The 27,833-nt window shown below is 47.4% G+C and overlaps 2 protein-coding genes across 8 annotated transcripts in view; one reads left to right on the forward strand and one right to left on the reverse strand.

Moving 5' to 3' along the window:
- The window catches only part of Nde1 (nudE neurodevelopment protein 1), a 29,842-nt gene extending 18,660 nt beyond the window's left edge, over window positions 1-11,182 (forward strand). For 3 of the 6 annotated variants that reach the window (XM_041676622.1, XM_041676623.1, XM_041676621.1), the window contains exons 5-9: window positions 2,647-2,783; window positions 5,442-5,621; window positions 6,249-6,340; window positions 7,885-8,030; window positions 8,486-8,778. In XM_041676622.1, coding sequence (XP_041532556.1) covers window positions 2,647-2,783; window positions 5,442-5,621; window positions 6,249-6,340; window positions 7,885-8,030; window positions 8,486-8,645 — 715 coding nt within the window. In that variant the 3' untranslated portion in view covers window positions 8,646-8,778. Of the gene's footprint in view, window positions 1-2,646; window positions 2,784-5,441; window positions 5,622-6,248; window positions 6,341-7,884; window positions 8,031-8,485; window positions 8,779-8,812; window positions 8,910-9,729 lie in introns of those variants that run through there. The other 3 variants (XM_041676624.1, XM_041676626.1, XM_041676625.1) reach the window with 3 other exon arrangements.
- A 2,377-nt stretch (window positions 11,183-13,559) lies between these two features.
- Myh11 (myosin heavy chain 11) overlaps window positions 13,560-27,833 on the reverse strand; it is a 97,036-nt gene continuing 82,762 nt past the window's right edge. The window contains exons 32-43 of one of the 2 annotated variants that reach the window (XM_041675920.1): window positions 27,411-27,659; window positions 24,942-25,154; window positions 24,518-24,730; window positions 24,177-24,338; window positions 23,724-23,852; window positions 23,444-23,532; window positions 22,516-22,639; window positions 21,510-21,718; window positions 19,978-20,086; window positions 19,707-19,879; window positions 17,270-17,308; window positions 14,117-14,253 (exon numbers count right to left, since the gene is read on the reverse strand). In XM_041675920.1, the coding sequence (XP_041531854.1) occupies window positions 17,278-17,308; window positions 19,707-19,879; window positions 19,978-20,086; window positions 21,510-21,718; window positions 22,516-22,639; window positions 23,444-23,532; window positions 23,724-23,852; window positions 24,177-24,338; window positions 24,518-24,730; window positions 24,942-25,154; window positions 27,411-27,659 (1,701 nt within the window). In that variant the 3' untranslated portion in view covers window positions 14,117-14,253; window positions 17,270-17,277. Of the gene's footprint in view, window positions 14,254-17,269; window positions 17,309-19,706; window positions 19,880-19,977; window positions 20,087-21,509; window positions 21,719-22,515; window positions 22,640-23,443; window positions 23,533-23,723; window positions 23,853-24,176; window positions 24,339-24,517; window positions 24,731-24,941; window positions 25,155-27,410; window positions 27,660-27,833 lie in introns of both variants that reach the window. The other variant, XM_041675919.1, reaches the window with a different exon arrangement.

Raw genomic sequence — 27,833 nt, forward strand, 5'->3', positions numbered from 1 at the left:
CGAGGCCAGTCTGGTCTACAAGAACTAGTTCCAGGACAGGCTTCAAGGCTACAGAGAAGCCCTATCTCAAAATAAAACAAAAACAAAACAAACAAATGAAAAGCACACTGGGCAAGTGCTCTACCACCGAACTACATCTCACACTAGTTTATATATTTTGAAGTTAGAGTTTTGGGGACAGTAGAGAGAGTTTCATGTAGCCTAGATGGCCTTGTACCCACTCCGTAGCCAAGGATAGCCTTGAGATTCTGGTCCTTCTGCCTCTACCTCCTAAGTGTTAGAATTCAAAATTTGTCACCCTACCTAGTATGTTGAAACTGGATTTGTGTGGGTATTTTCATTGCTTCTAAGAGACTTTCATCTGTTTGTCTTTTACATGAGTCTAACGTATCTGGAGTTTCTTTTGGTTTTGTCTGATGTGTGCTTTAGTTAGTGTGCATGGGTTATTTGACTTTTGGGTATTCAAGACAGTCACAGTTAGGAGGGCCTTTTGTTCTCTAGTCTTTTAAAACACTTGGCTTGAATTAGGTGTGATGGCACATACCTTTATCCCAGCACTCAGAAGGCAGAGGAAGGCAAATACATAAGACACTTGGCATGTGTTTTTATTGTTTTTTTTTTTCCTAGTTTGGGAGGTGCAGGGATTGAGACAGGGTTTCTTTATTTAGTCCAGGCTAGCCTTGAACTTGTAACCTTCATGTGTTAGCTTCCCAAGTGTTAGGATTACAAAGATAAATCATTACACCTGACCTGTTTTGTTTTTGAGACTTCATAGAGAGGTGTGAGCTTCCTACCTGTAATGATTCTTTACCATTGGTCTTTCAAGTCTGTCTCCTTCTAACAAACAAACAAAAAAAAAATTACACTTGCCAGGAGAAGGCGCCAGGTGCCACCATGCTCAGGATCCCAACTCCGGTCCTTGTACATGTAGCAGTTGCTTTAACTATTGAACCATCTCCCTAGCCTAGGGGACCAGTGTCTTTACCCCTTGGGCCTCCTGAGTCTTGAACACACATTTGTTTTCCCAGAAGCATTCATGTCCTCCATCTAGATCCCTATTCTCTAATTGAATGCTTTCCTTTTGTCACTAGATAGGCACCTTAGGTAACTTGAACAAACAGGTACTAACATGATGCTTTGTTTTGTTTTATTTTTTTAATTTATTTACTTATTATATATATAAGTGTTCCTTCTGCCTGTACACCTCCATACCAGAAGAGGGCACCAGATCTCATTACAGATGGTTGTGAGCCACCATGTGGTTGCTGGAAATTGAACTCAGGTCCTCTGGAAGAGCTACCAGTGCTCTTAACCTCTGAGCCATCTCTCCAGCCCCTCTAACATGATGTTAATAGGGAATGTTGAATAAGTTAATAAATTCAGCCTTCCACTACAGTTGAAGACCCCAGCTTACACGGAGGATTCCAAACCTGCTTCCTACTGCAGAAAATGCAGTTGCACTACAGCTCCCCAGATGCCTTAAAGTGCCATCATGAACCGGGTGGTGGTGGCGCACACCTTTAATCCCAGCACTCCAGAGGCAGAAGCAGGTGGATCACTGTGAGTTCGAGGCCAGAGTTCTGGTCTACAGAGCTAATTCCAGGATAGTCTCCAAAGCTACAGAGAAATCCTGTCTTGAGAAACCAAAAGAAAAAAAAGAAAAAAAAAAGTGTCAACATGAGCTTTAAAAGCCCATGGTTTACTGTTTAGACCACTTTACTCCTGCTTCACGTCACAGAGATGTGTTTACTGCCCCTGCTTTCTGTGTGAGGAAACAGATTCAGAGAAAGTTCTGGGCCTGAGTTAAACACTGAATGGATTCTTCTTATTGTTGTTTTGAAGTTACAGCCCTTCTTGGTGCCTTTACCACCATTTATCACTGTGTTCTAGTGAAATACCTACCCTGTTCACAAAGCAGTGTCTGTTGGGGGGCAGCTGGATGGGGGACCGAATGCCCAGAGCTTTGGAAGCACAAGTGTGTGCACATAGAGGCAGGGTGGCAGAGGTCAGCAGCAGGTATTCTCAGTCACCCGTCATATTTTTGAGACAGGGTCTCTAGGTGAATCTAGGGCTCCCTATTCTGGATAGGCTGGCTGGATGGCTAGAAAACCTCCTGATACTGGGATAATAGGCTCATGCTGTGTACCCAGCTTTTTGTGTGGGTGTTGGGGGATCTTAGCTCATATAGATGCTCAAGCACTTAGTGACTGCCACATCTACAGTAACACTTTCTTGACTTTAAAGTCACTAAGGGATTAGTGCTGGACTGTGTGTGTGTGTGTGTGTGTGTGTGTGTGTGTGTGTGTGTGTGTTGGACTGTTCTGAATGCTAATTAGCATTCCTAGACAAGCTAGAGCTGGTTGCTGTCAATGATGGGCCAGAGCATGTGGTGCTACGGACAGGGCCTTAGATCATCACTAAGGGCCATATGGAAATCATTAGACCTGACCCACAAGACAACTTGTTCTCAGCTCTAATGATCCCATATTTTGTTGGTGAAGAACTTGAGGCCCAGGAAGCTGACTTGACCAGGCCTGTGGTATTTAGGACCAACCAGGGTTGCCTTTTGTCACATTTTCCAGGCCTGCAGATACCAACACATGCTGCCATTGCTATCTTGGATAACTTTGTGTTTCTTTTACCCAGAGCCACAATCATGTCTCTGGAAGACTTTGAGCAGCGCTTGAATCAAGCAATCGAAAGAAATGCCTTCCTGGAGAGTGAGCTGGATGAGAAGGAAAATCTTCTAGAATCCGTGCAGAGGTTGAAGGATGAAGCAAGAGGTCAGAGACTTTCCCTGTCTTCCCCCAGCATGGTACCGTTCCATCCAAGACAATACTGTCCTTGTCTTTGCCTAGCACTGCCTTTCCAGTTAATCTGGATCTGTTCTGTACATAACTGGGCCTCACAGAGCAGAGGCGCAGCTTGCCAGGATGGGTGCTCCGAATTGTCAGCTGCTGATGGGGATTCCTGGGATGACTCAGAAACCTCATGGTTTCAGGAAAAGCCTTGGGGTTGACAGATCCAGCTTTGTTCTTGGGTTTGTCCTACTTGGTTCAGAAATGAACCCTTGGGGAATGATCCCACCGATACCAGGCAGGCTTGAGGCCTGGCAGAAACACAAGGGTTTCTTGGGGGATAAAAATGCCATTATATTGCTGGCCAACTTTTGACTGTTGTTCCAGGCATGAAGTTTTCACACTAATGAGAACTTCACTGGTGATCCATCCAAGCTGAGTGCTTAAGAGACTTTGTTCCAAGTCCTAATTTCTTGTTTATTATTTATTTTTGTTTTTCAAGACAGGGTTTACTGTGTAATAGCCATGGCTGTCTTGGAACTCCTTTTGTAGACCAGGCTGACCTTGAACTCATAAAAGTCTACCTGCTTCTGGCTCCTGAGTACTAGTATTAAAGGTTTGCACCATCATGCCTGTCCATTCTTCCTTTCTTTTCCTCTTCCTTTTTCTTTCTTTCTTTCTTTCTTCCTTTCTTTCTTTCTTCAAAAATTTGATTTCCAATGGTGTAGTTACTAGGTAAGGTTTTAAAAGCAGCAGTCAGGGCTGGAGACATGGCTCATCGGTTAAGAGCACTGGCTGCTCTTCTAGAGGTCTTGAGTTGAATTCCCAGCAACTACATGGTGGCTCACAACCATCTATAATGAGATATGGTGCCCTCTTCTGGTCTGTAGGCATACATGCAGGCAAAACACTGTATACATAAAAAAATAAATTTAAAAAAAAGAAGAAAAAAGTAACAGTCAAGTTTAAATAGTTTTAGATTTCAGAACATGTTGGATTCCATTAGGAGTACTTGGTGGAGCTGGGCATGTTGGTGCAAACCTGTGATCCCTGCACTAGGGAGGAGAATCAGTTATTTAAGGTTATCCATGGCTTTATAGCAAATTCAAGACCAGCCTGTTCTTCAGAGACCCTGTCTCAAAAACAAAATAAAGCAAAACAAAACAAAACAAAAAAAAACAAACCATAAACAACCAAGCAAGAAAGCCCTGGAAGGGAAAATTCTCGATTGGTAAAGTCAATCAAATATCACAAAATTTTAAGAGCGCTGAAATCTGAAGCACATCTGTTCCAAACAGGTAAGAGCCATCAGTAATGAGATGCCAATAAATCATAGGAATTTATTTTGTGGAGTGTTAAACAGTTATTAAAATGAGTGGGCATTGGTAGACATGTTGTCTTGGGAAAGATGGGCCAGACCCTTCACGGAAGGGGAGGGAATTAGTCAGAGGCAGGAAGTGGCATATCCACGGCTAATGCTTCCTAAAGTCACTTGCATTACATGCAATAGGAGCTCACAGCACATGTGAACTATGCAGAGGAGGTCTGCAAAGGTTGGGTGGACACGCGGAGTCTAGTGCTCAGGAGGCTGACTCAGGAGGATCAAGTATTTGAGCCCGTCCTGGATACTTAGCAGAAAGACAGTCATCTGTGTTATGCCCAAATCACAGAAACCAACTAGGAGACCGAGTCCTGAGTGTAAAAGCAGAGAGCTTTTATTCTTACACACGCTTGCAAACTCGGTCTCTCCATGTGTTCAACATGTTGGAGTGATGGAGACCAACCCCCAGCTCAGTTGGGGTTAGGTTTTTATAGTAGCAAAGGTGGGGGTGAAGGATTTCTAAGGTTCAGGACTCCTGATTGGTTGACATTTGTCTAGGGGTGTCCTGGTGAAATGCCAGGGTTAAGTGCTGGCAGGCGGTCCTTTCTACTATGGTTGGAACGTTAGAAATTTCCTTTGGAAGGTCTATTCCTGGGTGATGCGTGGGTGGTCACAGTTTGTGGCCTTTCTTGAAATCAGGTATTGCCTTAGGGTAAACTACTGAGACTTGGGCCTCTGTTGAGCTTGTCAGGGCTGGGTCCTACAGTCTGCTGCTCCACGGTTCACCCTACTTTCTGAATTACTTTCCCTTGTACCTCCTCACTCTCCGCCATTGCTGAGTACACTAGTCTGACTCAAAGATGTGGCTTTCTCTCTTCCTTTTCTCTTAACTTCCTTCCAGTAGCTGCTAAGATTTCAAGCTTGCCTGCTTGGGTTTCTCTTTTAAAGTCGAATAAAACTGTTCCCAAGTTTCAAAAAGAAAAGAAAAAACAACAGCACACAGAAAAAAACCAAAACTTGGTCACATGTTCCAGAGGGAAGGGCCCTGGGGGGTGGAGAGTGAGTAGTTTCCCCTGGGATTCTGTCTGTACCTCAATGTGAAGTCTTTCTGAGCATTAGCATGGTGAAGCATGTACCATCGTTTCGTGTTCTTCTGTATCCTGCAGAAAGGAAGTGTGTTGTTTTGTGTAACTGTTAGGAGGACGTGTGGGTGTCCCGCTAGTCAGGGTTTCAAGGTTGATTTCTGGGTTGTAGCCCTCCTGTTTTGGCTTCATCCTCACCCAGAAGAGAGGGCTCACATTCTGGCTCCTTTCCCGGCATAGATCTGCGTCAGGAATTGGCTGTGCAACAGAAGCAAGACAAGCCCCGGACACCCTTGCCAGGCTCTGGGGAAACCGAGAGGACAGACATGGCTGTACAGGCTACAGGCTCTATGCCGTCCACTCCCATAGCTCACCGAGGACCCAGCTCTGGTTTAAACACACCAGGAATATTCAGACGTGGTAAGGAGATGGGGCAAAGGGAAAAATTTTCCTTGATTCAAAGAGGCCAGACATGGTGATGCAGACCTCTAAGTCCAGTACTTGAGAGGCAGAAGCAGGTGGAGATCTGAGTCCAAGACCAGTCTACATAGTGAATTCCAGGATAGCTAGGGCTTTTTTTTTTAAATATTTATTCATTTATTATGTACACAACATTCTGCCTCGATGTATGCCCACACACCAGAAGAGGGCGCCAGATCTCAGTACAGATGGTTGTGAACCACCATGTGGTTGCTGGGAATTGAACTCAGGACCTCTGGAAGAGCAGTCAGTGCTCTTAACCACTGAGCCATCTCTCCAGCCCTAGCTAGGGCTTTGTAGAGAGACCCTGACTCAAAATGAATGAGTGAATAAATGAAAGATTTGTCCTGGTGAGAACCTAGTGTGGGTCCTGGGTAAGGTGGTGTGGATCTAGCTCAGGGTTAGGGAGTTGTGTGGGGATCAGTCTTGGCATGTTGCCCAGATAAAATAGTGACCAGACTCAAAGGGAAGGTGTCAGCTTTTGTCCCCACCCCCACAGTTGGAGTTTGGTGACATTGGTCCACAGACTATATAATACTGTGTGACTTGTGCTTCTTGTACACCCAGGTCTGGACAGCTCTAACAGTGGGACCCCACTCACACCTGCAGCCCGAATATCAGCCCTAAACATCGTTGGGGACCTGCTTCGGAAAGTTGGGGTAAGCTCCAGCCTTTGCAGGGTTTTTTTTTGAAGGTTTTCTAGACAGAGCCTCTCTTCCCGCTTTCACAGAGACCTGAGTTTTAGATGTGGCTAGACCTTACATCATTAGCTCATGAGACGAGACCTTACATCATTAGCTCATGAGACGAGAGTTTCATATAGAGGGATCAGGTGCTCTGAATCCAGGCATCTTCCGTTTTTCCTCCCAAGTAGTTTGTCTGTCTCTCAGGCCCCACACTAGCAGCCTTCTTCCTGCCTCACAGTCCCCAAATTCTGAGACTGTAGTTGTGGGCTTCCAAGCTAAACTGGAAGTTCTTTCTTAATTTGAAAAAAAAAAAAAAGTCCAAGAGCTATTTAGAAATGGGTCAGTTCTTTTTCCCCACTCTCTCTGTCTGTCTATAGAACATCTTAAGAAGCAGAGCAAAGAAACAGCCTTGGCCTTCCTGGCTTTCTGCTAGTCACAGGGAGGAGCTTTTGTCCTCAGGCAGCCACACAGAATTCTTGTAGCTGTTCTTTCAGTTTTAGAAACTATGCCTGAAGGCCATTTAATGTCAGCCTGGCCTGAGGCAGAAAGAGAACACACACACACACACACACACACACACACACACACGCACGCACGCACGCACGTGCACTGAAGGTCTGTACCTCTGTGAATTTTTAGGTTTGTTTCCTCCAAGTTCAAGACCTCGGTTGACTCTCTTTGCAGGTTTGATGAAGTAAACAAGAGAACGGTTCCAGAAGATGATTATTACTATTCTTAGTATTTGGTGAGGGTAGTTCTTTTTTGTTTGTTTGGTTTCTGGTTGTTTTTTGAGACAGGGTCTTTCTATGTCACCTAGGCTGGCCTAGAACTTATAGTAATTCTCCTGCCTCAGTCCCTAGAGTGCTAAGATTGCAGGTGCACACCACGCCTATCTCATTTTACTAGGTGGAGCTAATGATTTTCTGGGAAGCTTCTGAATATTTTAGGGGGTAGTTTTAGTCCTCGTAGACACACTGAATTCCACTGAGGACCCCTCAGAATCTTGGGAACACAATTTAAGTGGTTTTCTCTTCCCTGGCTCCCACCTTCTACGTGTTTTTTTTTTTTTTTTTTGATAGTATCTTTCTGTAACCCTGGCTGTCCTGGAGCTCACTGTGTGACCTAGACTGGCAAGGCATCTGAAACCTGCTCTGCCCGGACTCACACAGATCTGCCTGTTCCTGCCTCCTGAGGGCTGGGATCAAAGATGTGTTCCATCATGCCCAGTGGCTCTCAGACTTTTCCGTTCCTGTCTTTTTTGTTTCCTTGAGGGGTGGGGAACGCTGTGGCCCAGGCTGGCCTCGAATTTGCTAAGTAACTGAAGATAACTTTTAACTTCTGATCCTCCTGTCTCTTCCTCCTGAGTACTGAGGTTACAGGTAATGTTGTACCTTGTTTATATACCGCTGGGGATCAAACCCTGTGCTTCATGCACTTGGCAAGCACCCCCTCCCCCAGCTGGCTATTTCTCCAACCTCCGTCTACACCTTGACTGATGAAAGTGTGTTTCTTCCCAGGCGCTGGAGTCCAAACTAGCATCATGCAGGAACTTGGTGTATGATCAGTCCCCAAGCCGAGCAAGTGGACCAGCCTCAGGGCAAGGAACCAAAAGCCGAGATGGTGGTGACAGGTGGCCAAGCAGCACCAGTGTCAGAGATAAAGGGTCAGTGCAGACGCCAGCCCCAGCCCCACATGGTCTCTAGTTTTAAGGCTATAGGATTATTGCAGAAAACCTTAGCCTCTGCTTCCAAGCTAGCCTTGAATAAGCCCTTTGCTTAAGGCCAAATTAGATAATACCTGAATTTGGGCCAGCAGACAAGGAGAGAGCACTGTTTGTAGTGTGATTTTGCACTGTGAAGAGGGCTGTCTGGATCCTTTGTGGAAAGTTGCACTTCCCCTAGAGCACTCTGTGAGTTTGGCTCCACTGTGTACTTGTGTATGCGGAGGCCAGAGGTCAGCTTTAAGTGATGTTCCTTAAGTGCTGGCCACTTGATTTTTGAGACAAGAGTCTAACTGGCGTGGAACTCGTCAAGTAGGCTAAAAGCCCCAGGGATCCACCTGCCTCTGCTTCCTCGGTGCTGAGGTCAAAAGCAACCTCATGTCTGGCTTTTTACATAGGTGTTGGGGATCAAATTTAGGTCCTGATGCTGCAAGGCAGCACTTTTGCCAGTTGAGCTATTGCCCAGCCGGACCAGATTCCTGGAACAGCCACAGGGATGGACACAGCGCTGAGTGCCTGCACTTCTTTTTTTTTCTTTTCTTTTCTTTTCTTGCCTAAGGGAAGCCCTAGATCTTGGGATTCATCAAAAGAAACCTGCCTGGCCTTGGGGCCCAGGTGTGAGGCAGCACGTGAGGGAAGTGAATTCATCCACAGCCGCACACTTAGCTTCTGGACCTTTAAATACAGATTTTTTTTTAAGTGTATATATTTATTTTTGAAACCAGGCTTCACTGTGTATCCTCGACTGGCCTGGGACTTGAGGGGCTGTGCAAACCAAAGAGCTGCCTATCTCTGCCTTCTGTGTGCTGGCATTAAAAGCATGCATACCACCATGCCCAGTCAAATTTTCATTTAAAATAAAAATTTTAAATTATTGTGTGTACACATGTGCACAAGTCTGTTTTCCATAGTGCATGTGTGAAGGTCGGGGACAACTGGCAAAAGCCAGTTTTGTCTGCTGTGTGGGTTCTGGGATTCAGACTTTTAGGCTACCAACAAACATCTTCACCTGTTGAGCCATCTCGTCAACCTTGATTTTTTTTTTTTTGATTTATTTATTATGTGTATAGTAGTCTCAGTATTCTGTCTGCATGTATGCCCACATGCCAGAAGAGGGCACCAGACCTCATTACAGATGGTTGTGAGCCACCATGTGGTTGCTGGGAATTGAACTCAGGACCTTTGGAAGAGCAGGCAGTGCTCTTAACCACTGAGCCATCTTTCCAGTCTTTAAATTTTTTTTATATTTATTTATTTATTTATTATGTATACAATATTCTGTCTGTATGCCTGAAGGCCAGAAGAGGGCGCCAGACCTCATTACAGATGGTTGTGAGCCACCATGTGGTTGCTGGGAATTGAACTCAGGACCTTTGGAAGAGCAGGCAATGCTCTTAACTACTGAGCCATCTCTCCAGACCCCTTAATTTTTTTTTTTTAATTCAAAGAATTGAATTAAAAATTGGGAAATGTTGCTCAGTAGACATACGTCCCTGGGTTCAAATTTCAGCATTCCCCACCCACTCTAAATGAAGTGACCAAAAAGTAACAGTTTTGTGGGATCTTCTGAGATACGGTGCTTTTTCTGTAGCCTTTGGAATCAGGGAACCAGATAGCCAGTATCCTTTTCTTCATTTCACAGGAGAGAAAGCTGAGACCCTGTGAGACATTCACCCTTAGAACCCTGGGGTCCCTGTGCTAGCCATGGCAAACTCCTGTCACGTCTGCTAAATGTTTTTGTCTGTCTGAAGGTCAGGAAAACGCTTGGAGTTTGGGAAGCCAGCCTCACAGCTCTCCTCACCGGCACTGCCGTCCACCCAGGGTGTGGTCAAGCTTTTGCTTTAGGAGCAATGGGAACTGCGCCCTCACCTCTCCTGCCCTCTTCATATTTAGCTTTTGGTTGTGCCGCGCAGCCCAAGCTGACTAAGGCTGTTGGCTGTGGACTCAGCAGCATTGCTGTGATGTGGCCCAGCCCCTGGCAGTATGCGTCATACAGATGAGCTGGTTCCTCACCCCCACCGCCCTCCAGCTCTAAGGTCTGGTGATGGGGCCACCCTGTCATTGGCTACCTAGAGTTTTAATGGCCTCCAGAGGTGTTTTGAATATGCCTAATCTTCAGGGGGAACAAGAGCCCAGCTAGCTCAGGAGCTCTCCCGCAGCCTACATCCAGCTGAAGCTGTCTTCTGGAACATCCTGCCAGTGCTTTACAGCATGATTAAATTGTGTCGAGAACTGGGAGATCACAGAAGCATGGGGCTGTTTAAACCATGACCGTGACCATGACCTTTGCAAGATGGGGTGTCTCTGTGTAGCCCTGACCGTCCTGGAACTCACTATGTAGAGCAGGCTGGCCTTGAACTCAGAGATCTGCCTGCCTCCGCCTCTCAAGTGTGCACCACCACTGCCCAGCCCTTTCACACTTCTAATCTGCCTCAGGAAGATTTTCAGAGGTGTGTCTGACTCCTCTGGTCAGTGGGAGATTATGCTCTGTAGATAAACCCAGCTTCCCATCTCTCCTGAGCTCTTACCTTGATGTTGGGGCGACTTCTGCATCACAACCATGAACATCTTGGAGTTGGACTGGGCTTTGTCATGCCATCCCTAAGAACAAGACTTCTATGTCATCATTCTATGTCTATAGAATAACAAGAGTGACTAAAACATCAGATTCTCAGCCACTGGTGGTCGCTCCCTTGGGATGTAGAGAAATGAGCACAGAACTGCAACACCAGAGCCTTGTCTGGTCTGTCTGGGGTGAAGCACCACCTCCTGCTTCGGTCCACAATGAGAAATGCGCACTGATTTCCAGAGCTTAGCACCCTTCACTTCACTACTAATGCATTTTTTAGTAGATGGGGCAAACCTGGCCTTGAACTGAACCTAGAACTTTCTGAGTGCTGCTGACATTCACAAGGTGGTTTTAAGCTGTGTGACCATTTGTTCCCCTCAGACATTATAGCCTGGGAAAAGATGGCCTTTATTTTTTTATATTAAAAAATAAAATCAAAAGAAATGCCTGCTTTACTTCTGTGTGTTTGTCCTTCCATGTTTGCACATGGCCCTAAAGTTCATTTTTTTTGTTTAGCCAAGTAATAAAATAATGGAGGAAAAACATTTTGTGTGTGGGTATATGTAGTTGCTTGTGTGGATTGGAGGCGTGTGTTCACATGCTTGGGAATCAGAAGCCAATATCTGTTATCTTCTTCAGTTCTATGGGTGATGTATATAGGTGTGTGGGTGGGTGTGTGGGCACATGTGTGCACAGAGGTCAATGTTTGATGTCTTACTTTTTGAGGTGGGGTCTCTTATTAGACCCCAGTTCATCCATTAGGCTAGGCTGGCCAACAAGCTTCAAGAATGACTTTCTCTGCCCTGCCAGGTGGAGTTGCACAAGGGTGCTGAGGATCTGGACTCAGGGCCTCGTGTTTGCAAAGCACCTTACTCATTAGATCTGTTTTTAAAATTTTTCTATTAAAGTCAACTTTTCAGCAGTGATTTTGGGAAAATGTTTATATGTCATTCCAGTTATATCAGCACTTGTGGGAGGACTGGCTTTTTCAGCATTTTAGTATCTATTTCTTGTCTCTTTTATTTTAAAGTCTGTTGAGTTGGGCTTTGGAAAAGTGTATGTGGACTAGAACTTTTACAGTAATTGGGAATTAAAGGTCCCTGATGTGCTTCTGTAGTTTCTTCATGCTAAGAATGATTTCTTAAATGTTTTTTTGGGGTGGGGTGAGATAGCCTTAGACAGCTTCCAAACCAAGGACTATAGGCGTGGGCCACTCTGCTTTAGGTGTTTGGGGTTTTATTTTTTAAACAGTTTTGCTCGAAGGTGAATGTGTTGTAGAGAAAGATGTGGCCTACAAGTCTGAAGTATTTACTTTTAAATCACCTTTATTGGTGTATGAGGGAGTATATGCCACCACACTCACGTGGTGTGAGTGCCAAGGATTAAACTCAGGTCATCGGGCTCACACTGTCATGTGGTGAGCACCCGCCATAAATACTATGTGTCTAGATTTCTTTCTTTTTTTTTAATTTTTTTTTATTTATTAAAGATTTCTGCCTCCTCCCCGCCACCTCTTCCCATTTCCCTCCCCCTCCCCCAATCAAGTCCCCCTCCCTCGTCTGTCCAAAGAGCAATCAGGGTTCCCTACCCTGTGGGAAGTCCAAGGACCACCCACCTCCATCCGGGTCTAGTAAGGTGAGCATCCAAACTGCCTAGGCTCCCACAAAGCCAGTACATGCAGTAGGATCAAAAACCCATTGCCATTGTTCTTGAGTTCTCAGTAGTCCTCATTGTCCACTATGTTCAGCTAGTCCGGTTTTATCCCAGGCTTTTTCAGACCCAGGCCAGCTGGCCTTGGTGAGTTCCCGATAGAACATCCCCATTGTCTCAGTGTGTGGGTGCACCCCTTGCGGTCCTGAGTTCCTTGCTCGTGCTCTCTCTCCATCTGCTCCTGTTTTGGACCTTGAGATTTCTGTCCGGTGCTCCAATATGGGTCTCTGTCTCTGTCTCCTTTCACCGCCTGATGAAGGTTAATATTCAGGAGGATGCCTATATGTTTTTCTTTGGGTTCACCTTCTTATTTATGTGTCTAGCTTTCTGAGGGATTTTGCTGACCTGCTCTGCTGAACAAAAATATTGTAATTTAAAGAGATAAGAAACCTTGTGCTTAAAATATTGGTTGACTGTGCTGCCCTTGAAAGACTTGGGACCAGAAGTACCTAGGACTTGGTGTCTTTAGGACGTTGTGATATTTTTGCAGCCTGGAGGCAAGACCCAGTTCTAAACACAGAATTCACTTGGCTTCCATGTATGCCTTCTGTTTTTTTTTAAACTTTATTTTGTGTGCATTGGTGTGAAGGTGTCACATGCCCTGGAACTGGAGTTACAGACAGTTGGGTGCTTGGAATTGAACCCGGGTCCTCTAGAAGAGCAGCCTGGCTCTTCAGTCCCGTGTATGTCTTCCACATGTAGTCTGAAGGTTTTTATTTTTATTTATGCATTTATTTGAGACAGGGTCTCATTATATAAATCATGCCATCCCAGAACTAGGTAGCCCAGGCTGGCCTTAAGTTTTCAATCATCCTACTTCCCCCTCTTAAGTGCTGGGAGTACAGGCATAACACCTCTGTGCCTGACACCTGAAAGTAATTTTATACAGTAATTTTAGTGTGTCTGAGTTTTGGTTATGACCCATTCCATTTTGGGATTTTTCAGTGTTGATGGAAAAGGGTCTTCAAAGGTGTTGGGGACATTGGAATTTTCAGACCAGATGCTCAAGCAGGACAGCTGCACAGCTGGTGCACAGCCTTCTAGCTTCATGTCCAAATAAAGCCCTCCCTTATGCATGTTAATCCCTCCATGATTGTTTGCCCAGTTTATGGACTAACTCAAACGTTCACAGGGTGACGGATGTCCTGCCCCACCCTACACTAGACTACAGCCTGACAGAAGAGCCAACTCCATTTTCGTGACTTATGTTTTATTAGTGAAAGTGTCCATGGGTACAGCCTGGGTGCAAGTAAGACAGTGCCATCTCAGTACTCAGCCCTTGGAGCAGTGTTTCCTTTGTAGTTCACTTGGTCTCGGTGAATGAACTCTGTGTGTCTGAGGTGTGGCAGCCAGGGAGGGGAAGGGAGTTTTCAAACAAGGGCTTCCTTCCCGAGCTGGAGCAACTGGTTGGTCAGGGAATGATTTGGGAGTGGACTGGGGGCAGTGGCACCCATTAGGTAACTTACTCATTTCATGTAAACACAGTTGATGGTGACTGGGGCTGTTTTCCTAAAACCTGTCTGCACAGGTCCCCCCCCCCCCCCCCCCCAGCGCAAGGTCTGGCTTGCATCTTCTTTGATAGCACATCCTAAAACATGGATTTCCACCCTTTGTGTGGGCTGTGGGCCGACTGTCGTGAGGGGCGAGGTGATGTCTGCGACTTGAGAATGAATGGAGCTGAACGCTAAGCATAGTCCGCTAGATTCTGCTGTCTTCAGTGTTTTGTTTCCCTGCCACGGTGTATAGTTCTGAATTTATTCATTGGCTTTGGTTCCATTGAAGTCTGAGTCCCGAGCGTCCATTTCTTCTTCAGAACCATCCGTGTTTTCAATAACTCTGCGGCCTCCAGCCCTTCTGGAAGGAACAAATGAGGCCTCATTTCCTCGCCTATGGATTTAAAACAGAAAATACACATCTTTAGTAAGGAAATCTCCCAGGAGATTGGAAGAAGTGCTTATCAAGGGCTGAGACCAAACACACACTCAGCATGAATTAGTCACAAACAAATTCAGGGTGAGTCCCAGCCAGTCTTAAAAGTCTGAGTGGTTTTATTTATTCAGTTGGCATGAGATTATTGGCTTTAAATACGTCTGGTTTGGTCATTTCATGACACTTAGGGTTCTGCTGTGCCAGAGCACTAGATTGGAAAGAGAAAAAGGACAAGACGGGTGGAGAGTCGCACACACAGGCCTGATAAGAAAGTGTGCTGTTTTATCTACAGATTTCTGTCTTGTGGGAATAAAAAGGCATGGTTTTAGGTTTTCAGAATGACTCTAAAAGCATAGTGGAGTTACACAGAGGACATTTCTTAGTTGAAGGGGGTGACACAGCACTCTCCCCTGCCCTCAGATCTGCCATGGTGGGGAGAGGGTTTCTGCCTTGAATGTGCATGATGGGACAAGTGAGTGCCCACTGAGTATTTGGAAATTGTTATTCTGAGGTGCACGTTTACTCAGGGCAGGGCGGCCCTGAGCCTTCACAACTGTCCTCAGCCTCTGGTCTGGGGTGAGAGAAGCAAGTGGGGAAAAAGGGAAAGGTAAGTATACTCACAAATACCCTTTGCTATTTCACAAAAGGTTATGTGTGGACTTTCAGTGACGTAACATGTGATCTTGTTGGGCCCCCACCAGCCAGCCCTATTTGACCTGAATTTGAAAACAGGTGCTAACACATTTTTGTACAGTTAAGAAAGCTGATGTTGGGTAATGAAAGCAACTTGCTGGCCATACGAAGGCTGGAGGGAAAAGCCATGAGGGTGTGCCCACCCAGTAACCCATTCTTTAGTCCAAAAGGATCAGCTCAGACAGGTGACATGCCAGAGGCATAAGCAGGCCCAAAGCTTATTGTCAGCAGGTAGGGGAACTCCCAGTGTGAACCTTTTGGGGTTTCCCAAGACAGCAATCAGGAATAAAATCTTCCAAAGTAAGACAGACACCCTGGCCAGCTTCAGGGGGCCACTGTAGAAAGGCCACTTCCTTGTTAGAGGATGAACAGCCTGTGCCCATTTCTTTCCAGTGCTGTGGGTCAGTCAGAGAGAAGCCTAGAGTGTCAGTGGCCCTTTCTTCACACAACTATACTTTACTTCAGAACTGGAACCCACTGGGGCTAGAAACCATGGTTAAGTCTACATCAAGGCTTTAGTTACTTTGTGGGCTTTGGGACAGTCTATATTTGCTGACTCAAAAGGTTTGTCCCTTGATCTCAGAAACAAGTCGTGCCCTAGTTATCAAATGCAGCATGGTTCCAGTGCAAGGATCACTATTGGAGTAAGTTTTCCCAAATTCTAGACAAAAGGTTGATACCAGCCAGGAAGTGGTGATACATGCCTTTATCCCAACACTTGGGAGGCAGAGGCAGGTGGATCTCTGAGTTTGAGGCCAGCCTGGTCTATAGCGCGAGAGCTAGTTCCAGGACAGCCAGGGCTACACATGGAAGCCCTATCTTGGGAAAAACAAAAACAGGTTGATACCAATTACCAATTATAGGAAATAGGGGGACCCTGCCAAAGGTTTTCTTAGAGGGTCTCATCCTGGAGAATTGTGGGTATTTCCAGATACTTGGAGTTTAGTCTAGGCCCTGTGAGCAAAACAGGCTTACTTAGAGTGGAAGCTTCTGCTATTTTGCCAAAGTTTTGTCTCCTGTTGACTGGAGAAGGCTCTTCTGCTCCCCCTCGTATTCTTGGGGATGCTCTCTGCAAAACCTCAACCACCTTTAAGTATTTGGCAACAAGAGCAAAATTAAGTTCTACGAAGAACAGGAAAATACAAGCAAAGGTGTCCTTGGCCTCAATATTATGGGCGTCTGGGAACTATATCAAGCCTTTGTTGCCTTCTTACACCAACCCCCCCCCCAAATGTGCTTAAAATCCCAGAGAAGCAGAGACCCCATGAACTTTAAGTCCATTCCCCTGTCCGTGAATATATGGGAGCCCATGAGGCCTCCAGAAAGGCCCCTGCAGGAATTGTCCAGTTCCCACGCTCATGCACTGAAAATTCAGTAAGGATTGAGCCCTACTTCAAGCCACCTGAAGTCCTGGCATCTTTGCTGTGGTGGGGAGTACGCATGTCCTTTGGACAGGACAAATTTAACCATGGACTGTGGTTACTGTGGCCCTGTGTTTCTTTTTTCTGAACCGTGACTCTGGCCAGCCAGATAGAAGTCAGGTCTATTCTCTAGGGGTTGTGCCAAGGGGAAGGCACCTTACCTATACAAGGAGAGTGCAGTGCTGAGCATTCCCACCGTGTGAGCAACCTCAGCAGCAGGTAGCTAAGAACAATTCCAGCAAGGGCTAGGGCTGTAGCTCAGTTAGTAAGTGCTTGTCCACCACGCATGAAGCCCTGGGTTCCATTCTCATTATCACATAACAGCACAGTGGTACATGCCTGTGACTGCAGCACTTGAGAGACAGAAACAGGTTTCTAGCTTTAGGTCACCCTTGTCTACATAGTGAGTTCAAGGCCGGACAAGGTTACATGAGACCCTGTCTCAAAACAACAAAAGCAAAAACCAAACAAATGAACAAACAAAACAAATCATGCAGACTTTTAAAATCTAATAGAGATGTGATTGAGGTGTTTTGCCAGAAGTCATGTTTGACAAAACGCCAGAAGGAAGGGCAGTAACTCCAGAGAGGAGGTCTGCTCCTTACACTCATGGTCTGAACTAATCCAGGCCTTTGCATTTGGGGGATCTCACAGAAATTTGCAAGGACTTGGAAAAGAGAGGACACAGGGAAGGGGTGCTGGGTTCAGAGGAATGGAGATAAGGAAGGGGTGCTGGGCACAGGAATGGGGATAAGGAAGGGGTGCTGGGCACAGGAATGGGGATAAGGAAGGGGTGCTGGGCACAGAGGAATAGGGACAACATGACACACAGGAGCTGCAAAGCTGGAGGCACAAGATACCTGGTAGCTCACTGCGAAGTTTCCTGTGGGGGGGGCCCTCTGAAACAGAGAGAGTCCCCAGAAGTTACCATCCACGCTTGGGAGGGAGCCAGTTAAGTATGCTAAAGGTACTAGCTTCAACTGAGTAATGAAAGGTACTTTTAAGTCAACATGAACCAGAAAGCCAGCTTGGTTCTCTGGTTCTGTCCTCCTGAGTCACTTGAGCATTGTACAAAGTAAGAACATCTGAAAAGGTCAATCTGAAAGGTCAGTGTTGGACCAGATGTCTGTGCAGGGGTGTACGCCGTGTGTGGATGTCATCTATCTTCATGAGCACTGCCTACCCTGTCTTTTCAGACAGGGTTTCACTAACCCAGAGTTCACCAATTGGGCTAGGCTAGCAGGCTGGAAAGTCCCAGGAATCCTGTCTCTGCCACCAACCCAGCTTGTTATGGGATTGAACTTGGTCCTCGTGCTTGAAGAACAAGCACTTTATCAAGTGAGCAGTGCCTGAGCTCTGGTCTCTGTCGGCTTTGGCAGCTAAGTGGAAGGTGACTAGCAGCATGGCAAGTGTTTTCAGACATGTAGAAGGTTATTTATTTGGCCAACACCGCGAAACTTGCTTAGTGATTTCTGATCTGCTGGTGGGGTTTAACAATCTCACACAGCTTTAGGGTGTGAGCTCATGTTTCTGTACACCTAGACTTAGAGATGTGGTATGTACTGGTATAACAAAATGACCGGTCTTGGGTCTGTACTACCACAGGTTAAGTAAGTGGGCAGAACCCACAAAGATGGCCAAATGACCTCAAAGAACCATTAAGCCCAAGAGAGAAGAGACATATCAGTACAGGGACAGATAGCTGAGGTGACTGTCCTCTAGGGCAGAGGGCCCAGTCCCCACTAGGGCACATTCTTTTGGATCACTGTGGAAACAGCTTTTGTGTACTGAGCCTTCAACACTGGAGCATCTCTTACACCTCTACTAGATTGGAGAAATGGGGAAGGATGGTGTCTAGCCCGTCAAGTAGGAACCATAACACTCTCTCGTCTTAAGGGACTGGAGGCGCCTTTCAAAACAGATCACTGAAAGTAGAAAGATGAAAAAGGGACCAAGATGGAACCTGGGTAGTCCAATGCATGGTAGCTTTCTGAGGGAGAGAGAAGGGCAATCGGGAGTGACCCCTGTGAGGTCCAGGGGAGAGATCCTGTGATAGTCACTCTTCCGGGGGCTATTTGTAGTCACGGTGTGGCCTAAAGAAGGCCTTTGATCCGTGCTCCCTGCATATCGCATGGGGAAAGGCGTGGCAGAAAAGCACCCAATGGAATAACTGAAGGAGAGTGAGCTAGCACCCAGGTGCATGCTGGGGATGCAAAACTGATGAGGGCCAGGTTTAGCAAGGCCTCGGCTCTGCCACATAGATCAGCACAGACGTCAGGGCAGGAATAGGGGAAAGCTGGTGTGTATTTGACTATCACTTCTGTTTTCCAGTTAGGGCAGAAGTGAGGTCATCAGTGGACAGTGAGAGTGGAGATGAGAAGTGCACTTGTGGAGGAGATGAACGTGGCTGTCAGCATACTCAGAATGGAAGTAGCAGCTGGGGTGTCATGGTTTGTGTCTTGGCTGTGCAGAAGGTGTTATGCTAGGGCTGGGCTGGGCACTAGTCAAATGAAGCCAGCAAAGCAAGAAAGGGTTACAGGCATAAAGGTGCAGGTGCATAGTTGACCATGGAAAAGAAGCTGGGGCCACTGGGGGTCATGGAAGAAAACATGGAGGGAGCAAAGACCACAGAGCTAGATAGGTAGGATGCCCACAGTGCAGTTAGAGCCTCTTATTACATCCCAGAGTACAAGATCTCCTGGGATATTAAAATCACAGAGAACAGTGGAGTGAAGAGAGGTTGGAAGACCAGAGTATCCAGAATGACATGGTACAGAGTGGGAGGCAGACTTGAGCAAGAAGACCAAACCCAGCCCCCACAATAGTGTGGGCAAGGTATCTTCATGAGGGGACACCTGGCAACTTCTGGAGACATTTGTAGCTGTTATGGTGCTGGGTAGGTGGACCTGCAAAACACCTTATAGGCATAGCACAACCCAACCCTACCCAACATGGCAGTGTGCTGAGGGTGAGAACTGAGATAGAAGGTTCATGAAAGAAGATAAAAAGTGAGGGTTGATAGTTGTCCACCCTGCAGTGAAGGATGGGCTCCAAGAGATGGACTCTTTCTCCACACAGCAGGGGGTGGGACATGTGGGTTAAAGAATAAAAGATGAGTTTCTCAGAGGCCATGTCCTGGGCAGCTCTATGCCTGTTTCAGCGCTGGACTAAGAAAAATGGTGGAGGGAGTTGAGGGGGTTGTTGGGTACAGGGATGCAGGGGAGTGGATGCATGGGTGCAGAGCAGGCACTTTAGGCTGCAAACCCCTTTCCCAGCTACCCTCCCCCAGCTCCTCACCTGAGCTTGCTCTTGAGGGCATTCACCTCTCGGCCCATGGCCTCATTACTCTCAGTGGCCTCATCTAGCTCCCTCTGCAGCTTCCTGCGGTTGGCATTGATGCGCTGGGACTCCTCCTCTGCCTCTTCCAGCTGCCTCTTGAGCTGCTTGACCTTGGCGTTTCCTTTCTCTGCCTGCCAAGGAAAGGATCATGAGTAAGCAAGGCTGCACATGTGGGGCCCCAAAGCACTGTGAAGCCAGAACACTGAGGAGGGGCCACAATTATGGCTACCTGCTCCTTATACTGTTCGGCCATCTTGCGCTCATCCTCCACCTGCAGCAGGACCTCCTTCAGCTTCTTGTCCTTTTGTTTCAGTGACTTGGTAGCTGCCTGTTTCTCTCTGTCATGGGGAGGAAAGGAAAGGTAGTTTCAGACTGAGATGGCATCCTTGTGGCTGGCATGTTAATCAGACATAGCATCCCAGCTTCCTCAAGCCCCAAATCAAGAGCCATCCCAAAGATGAGGCAGATGTAAAATAGAGAGAGGTGAGGTATGGAGGCATGCTATAGCATGAATGAACCTCTTTTGAAGAAATGAGTCCGTCACAAAGGGTTTCCATTGATGTGAGATGCCCCACAGGCAAATGTTGGATCCCCAGCAGGACAGGCTGGCAAGGTTGTGGAACATAACTTAGTTGTGGGCCAAATGGCTTAGCTAGCAGAATGGGTCAACAGAGGCAGGACTCAAAGGTTCAGCTCAGACTCTCTGATCCATCAAGATGTAAGAAGCAGGGGCGTTGGTGGCACACGCCTTTAATCCCAGCACTCAGGAGGCAGAGGCAGGCGGATCTCTGTGAGTTTGAGGCCAGCCTGGTCTACAGAGCAAGTTCCAGGACAAGCTCCAAAGCTACAGAGAAACCCTATCTCAAAAAACCGAAGAAAAAAAAAACCAAACAACAACAACAAAAAAACTGTTTAAGGGGCTGGAGAGATGGCTCAGTGGTCAAGAGCACTGACTACTCTTCTAGAGGACCTAGGTTCAATTCCCATCACGCACATGGCAGCTCACAACTGTCTGAAGATCCAGTTGTAGGGGATCTGACACCTTCACACCAATGCACATAAAAAAATAAAGTTAAATAAACCATAAAAAATATTTTTTAAAAAAAAAAGATGTGAGAAGAAGGAGCTGCAGGTGAGCTGACCCCAAACCAAGATGCTCCATAATGCCTTTTCCACATGATGAGCCAAAACAAATCCTTCCCATCTGAAGTTGCTTCTGGCAGGCAGCTTGTCACAACAGTGAGAAAAGTGACCAATACATTCCACATAAGCCTTTCCAAAGTGGTTAAAGTTGGGCGTGGTGGGAAGGAAGGACAAAGAATGTTTTGTTGTTGTGGTCGGGGTTTGTTTTTTTTTTCCTAAGGTGAGACAAATGTTCTAAAATTGTGATCGTTCTACACACCTGCAAGTGAACTAAAAACCGCAGAAGTATGTGGATCATCCAGAAAGCTGGTGTAAGTGGCTCAGAACCCTTAAAACACCAGGCTGAAAGATACTGTGGTCATAACTAAGCAGGGAAGCCTTCTCGTATCTGTGGGCTGATGGCTAGACCTGTCACTAAGGACACTCATGTCTGGAGGACTATCACCATCCTAATAACAGTACTTGGTGTCTCCATTCTGTCCTCTGTACATCACTGCCGTGTGGCCACCACTGAACCCTATTGTCACTCACCAGAAATGAGCCTCTTAGGGTAAATGATTCCCCGGTACTCCCTTTTGGTCTCCAGAAAGCTGGGATGGAGCGCCAAATGTCCCATACCTGGCCTCCTGCTCCAGCTGCTCCTCCAGCTGTGCAATCTTCGCCTCCAGTGCTGTGACAGTAGATTTGAGCTTGGCTTTGACAGCGCCCTCTACCTCCTGCAACTTGCTCCGGAGTTCCTTGTTCTGGCGCTCCAACTGCTGCCGTGCACTCTCATTCTTCTGGGCAGCACTGCGCTCAGTGGCCAGCTCGTTGCTCAGTTGCTCAGCCTTGTGAAGAGGAATGCCGCGAGTCAGAAAGCATCGAGCGGGGGTGGGTATCAGAGCAAGTCTACTGCCATGGTGTGCCATGGTGTGCCTGCATTCTCTCTCCATCTACTCTAGTCCTTGTCGCCCCCCAAGACTCAGCTCAGAAGCCTCCCGTGTCACCTAGACTGTTCAGTTCTGCCAATGCTCCCTAGCCCAGACACTGATGGGCTAAAGGATGGTCCAGGCACGCATCACATAGGGATGCTCAGGAAGCCTCCACTTCACAGAGGCACCAAGGACTCTAGGGACTGGGCAAAGAACAGTGAGGGAAAACAGCAGCGGCGTTCACCGTGGCCACGTAGTGGAGGGAACTAGATATGACCCCGCGGGTCTGTTCAGAGATTTCTGAAGAGAGCAGACAGTGCAGGCATGATACTAGTGGACAAGGAATACACTGGCTGGTTTTGTGGGTGAACTTGACACAAGTTAGAGTCATCAGAGGAAGGAGCATCAGGTAAGGAAAAGCCATGCGATCCAGCTGTAGGGCATTTTTTCATTTAGTGATCAACTTTGCTCCTGTGTGGGGAATGTGGCCAAGCAGTTTTGCCTCACTGTAGCCCAGAAGTGGTCTGCTATTTTGAGTCTAGTGGCTGAGTGTCCAGTGTATGTGTTTTGTGTAGGGCAGAAGCAGCCACCCAGAACTAAATAGGTAGGGCACCAGCCAGGGACAGGTTGCTTACTGAGCCCACTGTCCTAATATAAATGGCCTGAGGAGTTTTCCCTCCCTTTCCCCTTACCCTAACCTTAGTATCGCCTACCTGCAAAGTGGCCTTGCGGACCCTGTCACTCATGGCTTCCATGTTGCCCTGTTCTTCCTCCAGCTCCTCCTCCAGCTGTGCAATCCTCGCCTCCAGGCGACGCTTCTCATCCTGCAGTGTATTCCTGAGGGGAATGCAGCTGCCTTGGGGACCCACGGGCGCACCCAGTCATAGGACTCTCCCTGGAAAGTGCTCTCAGGTGGTCCTCATTCTCTAACTTCAAGCTCAGGGTAGTCTGAAGTCATCCGAGATTACCTTGTGTCGTGGTTTGAATATGAAATGTCCCTCACAAACTCATGTACTTGGTTATCAACTGGTGGCCTCAGATAAGTGACTAGATTCTGAGGCTTAATAAATGGGTTAATTCCTTGATGGATTCAGAACATGATGGAATTCCTGGATGTTAAGAAGCTGGAAGTGGAGGCTAGTTGGGGGAAGTTGGTCACAGGGGAATAGGGTAGGTGAGTGACCTTGGGGAATCCATGCCCTTTTCCTGTCTGCCACAAAAGGGGCACAGCCTCTTTAACAGGCTCCTGTGCCATGGTGTTCTTCACTAGTCTGAGTCCAGAATCAGCAGAATGGAAGACCTTGGACTGAATCCTCTGAAACCTGGACCAAAATAAGTCCTTTCTCCTTTAAATGGCCTCTTGAATATTTGAGCCAAAGCAGAGCAAAATTAGATGTAACCTGCTAGGAAGTGGTGGGCCAGGATTCATACCCTGACCAGCACCAGCAAAGCCAGAATGGGGTAGGAACAATGTCTATCTTTGTCCCTGACACTACTCACCCAGAATGAATGAAATGCCACACTCCCAAATCCATAGGTGGAAGACCATCAGGTAGAGCCTTTCCAAGCCCCGGTCTGACCTGTCAGGGCCCTGGTGACACTCTCTTACCCCAGGTCCAACTGTCTCCCCTGCAGCCTTACCTTCCCGACAGGCTGCTAGCCAGCTCCTCAGCCAGTTCCTCCTTTTCCAGGTCAGCTTGCTTACGAGCTCTCTCAGCTGCTGCCAGGTCCTGAGGCAGGAGAGAGAGGCTCTAGCTACCTTGCTCCCATCATCTGTCCCGCACAGCTGAAGTACAATTCCCCTTCTGAGCCCTTTGTGGGAGGGAAGCCAAGGGAAGGAAATCCGTGCCTAGGCCTGGAGGAGCAGTGCGAGTCCCATACAGCTCCATGCGAGGCTGTTACCAGCAGGGGGAGCCTCTACCTCCTGGAGCTGCATGAGGTCTGCCTCCAGGCTCTTGGCTTTCTTCTCGTTCTCCTTTGAGGTAGCAAAGATCTCATCTCTGGAGGCACGGGCATCGTCCAGCTCTCTCTGGAAGTCCTTCATCTGAGCCTGAATGAGTCAACAGGACAAGCAAGATCCACTTTCACTCACCTGGTTCTCACAAGGATGTTTATCTCTGCATGCCAACCCCTTGGAATTTCCAGTTTATGTTGGTGAGTCCCTGATGTGTGCTTGGGCCCCAGGCCTCCAAGGGCCGAATCCTCCATGTGAATTGAGGAGAGTGGACAAGAACCAGCAATGGTGCCTCGAGTGGCAGAGTCAGTCACCAGCCTGCACCTCAGACAGAGGCAGGTTGCTTCCTGAGGTTACTGATGCACTGGGCCTCTCTTCCTCCACCTCCACTCCCTTCTCCCTGAACACAGTACCACCCACCTGCAGTTTCCGAAGCTGCTTGATGGCTTCCTCCCTCCCTTTGATGGCTGAGTCAGCCTGGAGCTCCAGGTCTTTCAGGTCCCCTTCCAGCTTCTTCTTGGCTGCTGCTGCCAGAGCCCTCTGCTTCCGCTCATCTTCCAGTTCTGTTTCATACTCATGCAGCTAAGTCAGGGAGAGAGGTACAGGCTACAGGGATGCCCCTCAGAGCTGGGGCTCACTTGGCTGCTCCCTCAGCTCCCAGGGACTTAGAACAATCCCTGTATGTGGTGTATGTTGCTGGGGGTAGGTTTTAGGGGCTGGAGGATGCAGGTGTCCCCAGCCACAGATGAGAGCTGGCTCACCTGCCGCTGGAGCTGCCTCCGCTTCTCCTCATTCTGTTCATCTCGAGCCTGGAGATCTCGTTCAAACTGGCCCTTGAGGGCCTGCATGTTGACCTCCAGCCGCAACTTGGCATCCTCAGTGGCCTGCAGCTCATCCTCCAGCTCCTCCAGCTGGGTTTTCATCTCTTCCATCTGGGTCTCCAAGGCACGCTTGGACTTCTCTAGTTCATGCACCTGGCAGGCAGAGTGGGCAGGGCATTTTCTTAGATGAGACTTCACCCTCACAGAATGGAGGCTAATGTTACCAGAGCGGTGGCCCAGGCCCGTAGGGTCTGACATGATTCCTGATGGCTTAGCCTCAGCGGCTGTTCCCTGGTCTCCTGTGCCCACACCAGACTGATACACCTCACTGAGGACCTAGCTGGTGAGATTCCGCACCACTTACGTTCTTGCCCACGTCGTCCTTGGAGCTGACCAGGTCTTCCATCTCAGCTTTGAGCATCTTGTTGGTCCTCTCCAGCTCCTCCTTGGCCTCCAAGGCCTCCTCCAGGGCCCGGGCTAGGGACAAAGCCTTTGTTTCCTTCTCTCTGGCCTCTGCTTCAGCTCGGTCCCTCTCATCCGCATACTTGGAAGAGATGTTCTTCTCCTCAGCTAACAACTGAAAGAACACAAAACTCAGAGGCATCCTCAGTATACCTGAAGCTCTTTGAAGCCCAGATATGAAGAAGCCCTGTCACACTGAATGTGCCCAGTGCAAGTGTAAGCCGGTTAAGATAATCTTTCTCACTGCTAGAACAAACTGCCCATTGGGTTAGGACATCCTGCTCCTGGGGACAAAATAAATGTTTCTGTTGCATGACCACAAGTATCTTTCTTACAGAGTTAACTCATGTACCATCCTGAAGGTGTATGGTTATGCACATGCTTGGAGAAAAGTCAAAGATGACTCTGTTCCAACTTAACACAACTCTCATCTGATGGAGGAGAGAGCAGTGTGTTACAGACCATGACACCAAACCCCACAGAATATGGACGGGAAGGCAGTGAGAACCTCTGGCCCTCTAGTGGATAATGAGACTGTGGGTAGAACGGACAGAGTGACTGCTGGGAAAGGAGAAAGCAGGGCGTCCTGCACGAGCTCAGCACAATGAGGTCTGTCAGGGAGCATGGTCCCCTGAACTCCGAGCGTTTGGACTCACAGCACAATCTGTAAAAACAACCCCATGTCACATATAAAATCATCTTCTTTTCTCTTTTTGCTTTTTCAAGACAGGGTTTCTCTGTAGCTTTAGAGCCTGTCCTGGAACTAGCTCTGTAGACCAGGCTGGACTTGAATGTACAGAGATCCGCCTGCCTCTGCCTCCCGCGTGTGGGGATGAAAGGCGTGCGCCACCAATGTGCAGCTAAAATCATCTTTAATAAATAGAGGTAACACATAGTAGAGCTGGTATTAGGAGTTGGGTCATAGCAGGTGCATTTATCAGAACAATGTGACTGCACACTTAAAGGATGCATGCATTGCAGCATATGTAAATTTACCTAACGATATAAAATGATAATAATATTAGTGTTTTCCAGTCTTGCTATGTAGCCTAGCCTAGGCTGACCTTAATCTACAATCCTTCTGCTTCATCTTCCTGAGAGTCAGAATTTCAGGCCTGTGCCACCATGTCTGGCTGCAAAACTATTTTTTAATTTTTTTTAACATTTATTTACATTTGTTTGTTTATTTGTTGGGGGGGAGGGCGCGCACACGTGGGTGTGCACACACGTGCCACAGGATAACCAGAGGACAATTTGTGGAAGCTGGTCTCTCCTTCCACCAAGTAGATTTGATTTTAGGGGCTGAATTTAGGTCATGAATCTTGGCAGCAAGTACTTTACAAGTTGAGCCATCTCATCAGCCCGAGTATCTTTTAATATGCCATGTGACATGCTAAGGGAGAAAGGCACAGATGTCTGTGATCTGCTTTGAAATGTACCCAAAATATTAAACATGTTAGTTTGTTGTGATTGATCTTCATTATAAAATAACTAGGACAGAGCTAGGCATGGTGGCGCACACCTTTAATCTGAGAACCCGGGAGGCAGAGACAGGCAGATCTCTGTGAGTCTAAGGCCAGCCTGGTCTACACTGTGAGTTCCAGGCCAACCAGGGATGCATAGTAAGATCCTCTCCCCCTCTTAGCCCCCAAAAGTAGGTTAAAGGCATGCAACACGGTATTAATGGATGATTCTGGCAGTGACTACACAATTGTCTTCACTTTCACTAATGAGGCATTTGGGGAAAGCGGGATTGACTAGTATACACTCTGAGGGAAGGGGCTGTGCCTTAGTGAATAGAACGTTTGCCTACCATTCAGGAAGCCCTGTGCTCAGTCCTCAGTACTGCATAAAACTGAGTATGGCACACCAGTGACCCCAGAGCTCCAAAGGTGGAGGCAGGAGGATTAGAAGTTCAGAAACTCAAAATCAAGTATAGCTACATAGTGAGTTCAAGACTAGCCTGGCCAACAGGAGACTGCCTCAAAGAAAGTGGAAATTAAATGATGTGCTCTGGAGAACAGATGCTTAGAACTACTTATAACACACAGCAGTGCTTCTGAGAAGTCACTGAGTGCATGGGATAAATGACCCTCATTTTTTTAGGGCTTGTACCAGCCCTGTGGCTATGTATGTGGGCAACTGTTACAGTGTTTGTGCTTAGAAGAATCTCAGTGTTAAGTATTCCGATGTGTTCATGCCCTGACCAAGTGGCCCTCTTATGTCATGGTCACCTAAGATGAGACAAGATAGCCTTCCACTGCTTCCAGCAAAGTCCAGATGAGATTCAGACTTCCAGTGCCACCACAGTACCACACAGAAATAACCTCTCCCCATGCTCAAGGACAGGGCAGTGAGCTCTTAGACCTACCTGATCAAATTTCTTCTGCTTCTTCTCCAGATTGGATACCAGTTGCCGCTGGTTGTCCAAGTCCACAACCAAGTCATCCAGCTCCTGCTGAAGCCTGTTCTTAGTCTTCTCCAGTTTGTCATAGGCGGCGGCCTTTTCCTCATACTGCTGGTTGAGACCCTCCATCTCCTTCTGCAACCTCTTCTTCCCCTCCTCCATGGCTTCCAGGGTGCTTGCGAAGTCCTGCAGCTTCTTCTTAGAGTCTGAGAGCTGGAATGGCCAAAAGTTGGGTTCTGAGAAGGGAACTTTCTTTCTCCTCACTGAGGAAATCCAATAGCAGAGAGAGCTAGTGAGTAAACAAACCACACAGACCCAGAGGAGAAGAGAGGAACTGTAAGGACCCCAGAGAAGAGGAGTCACAATGGACCCTGGAGGTGAGGAGAG

The sequence above is a fragment of the Microtus oregoni genome, unplaced genomic scaffold, assembly GCF_018167655.1.
Source record: "Microtus oregoni isolate MIOR12 unplaced genomic scaffold, Mior012 000027F_ref0000203, whole genome shotgun sequence".
Taxonomy (NCBI): Eukaryota; Metazoa; Chordata; class Mammalia; order Rodentia; family Cricetidae; genus Microtus; species Microtus oregoni.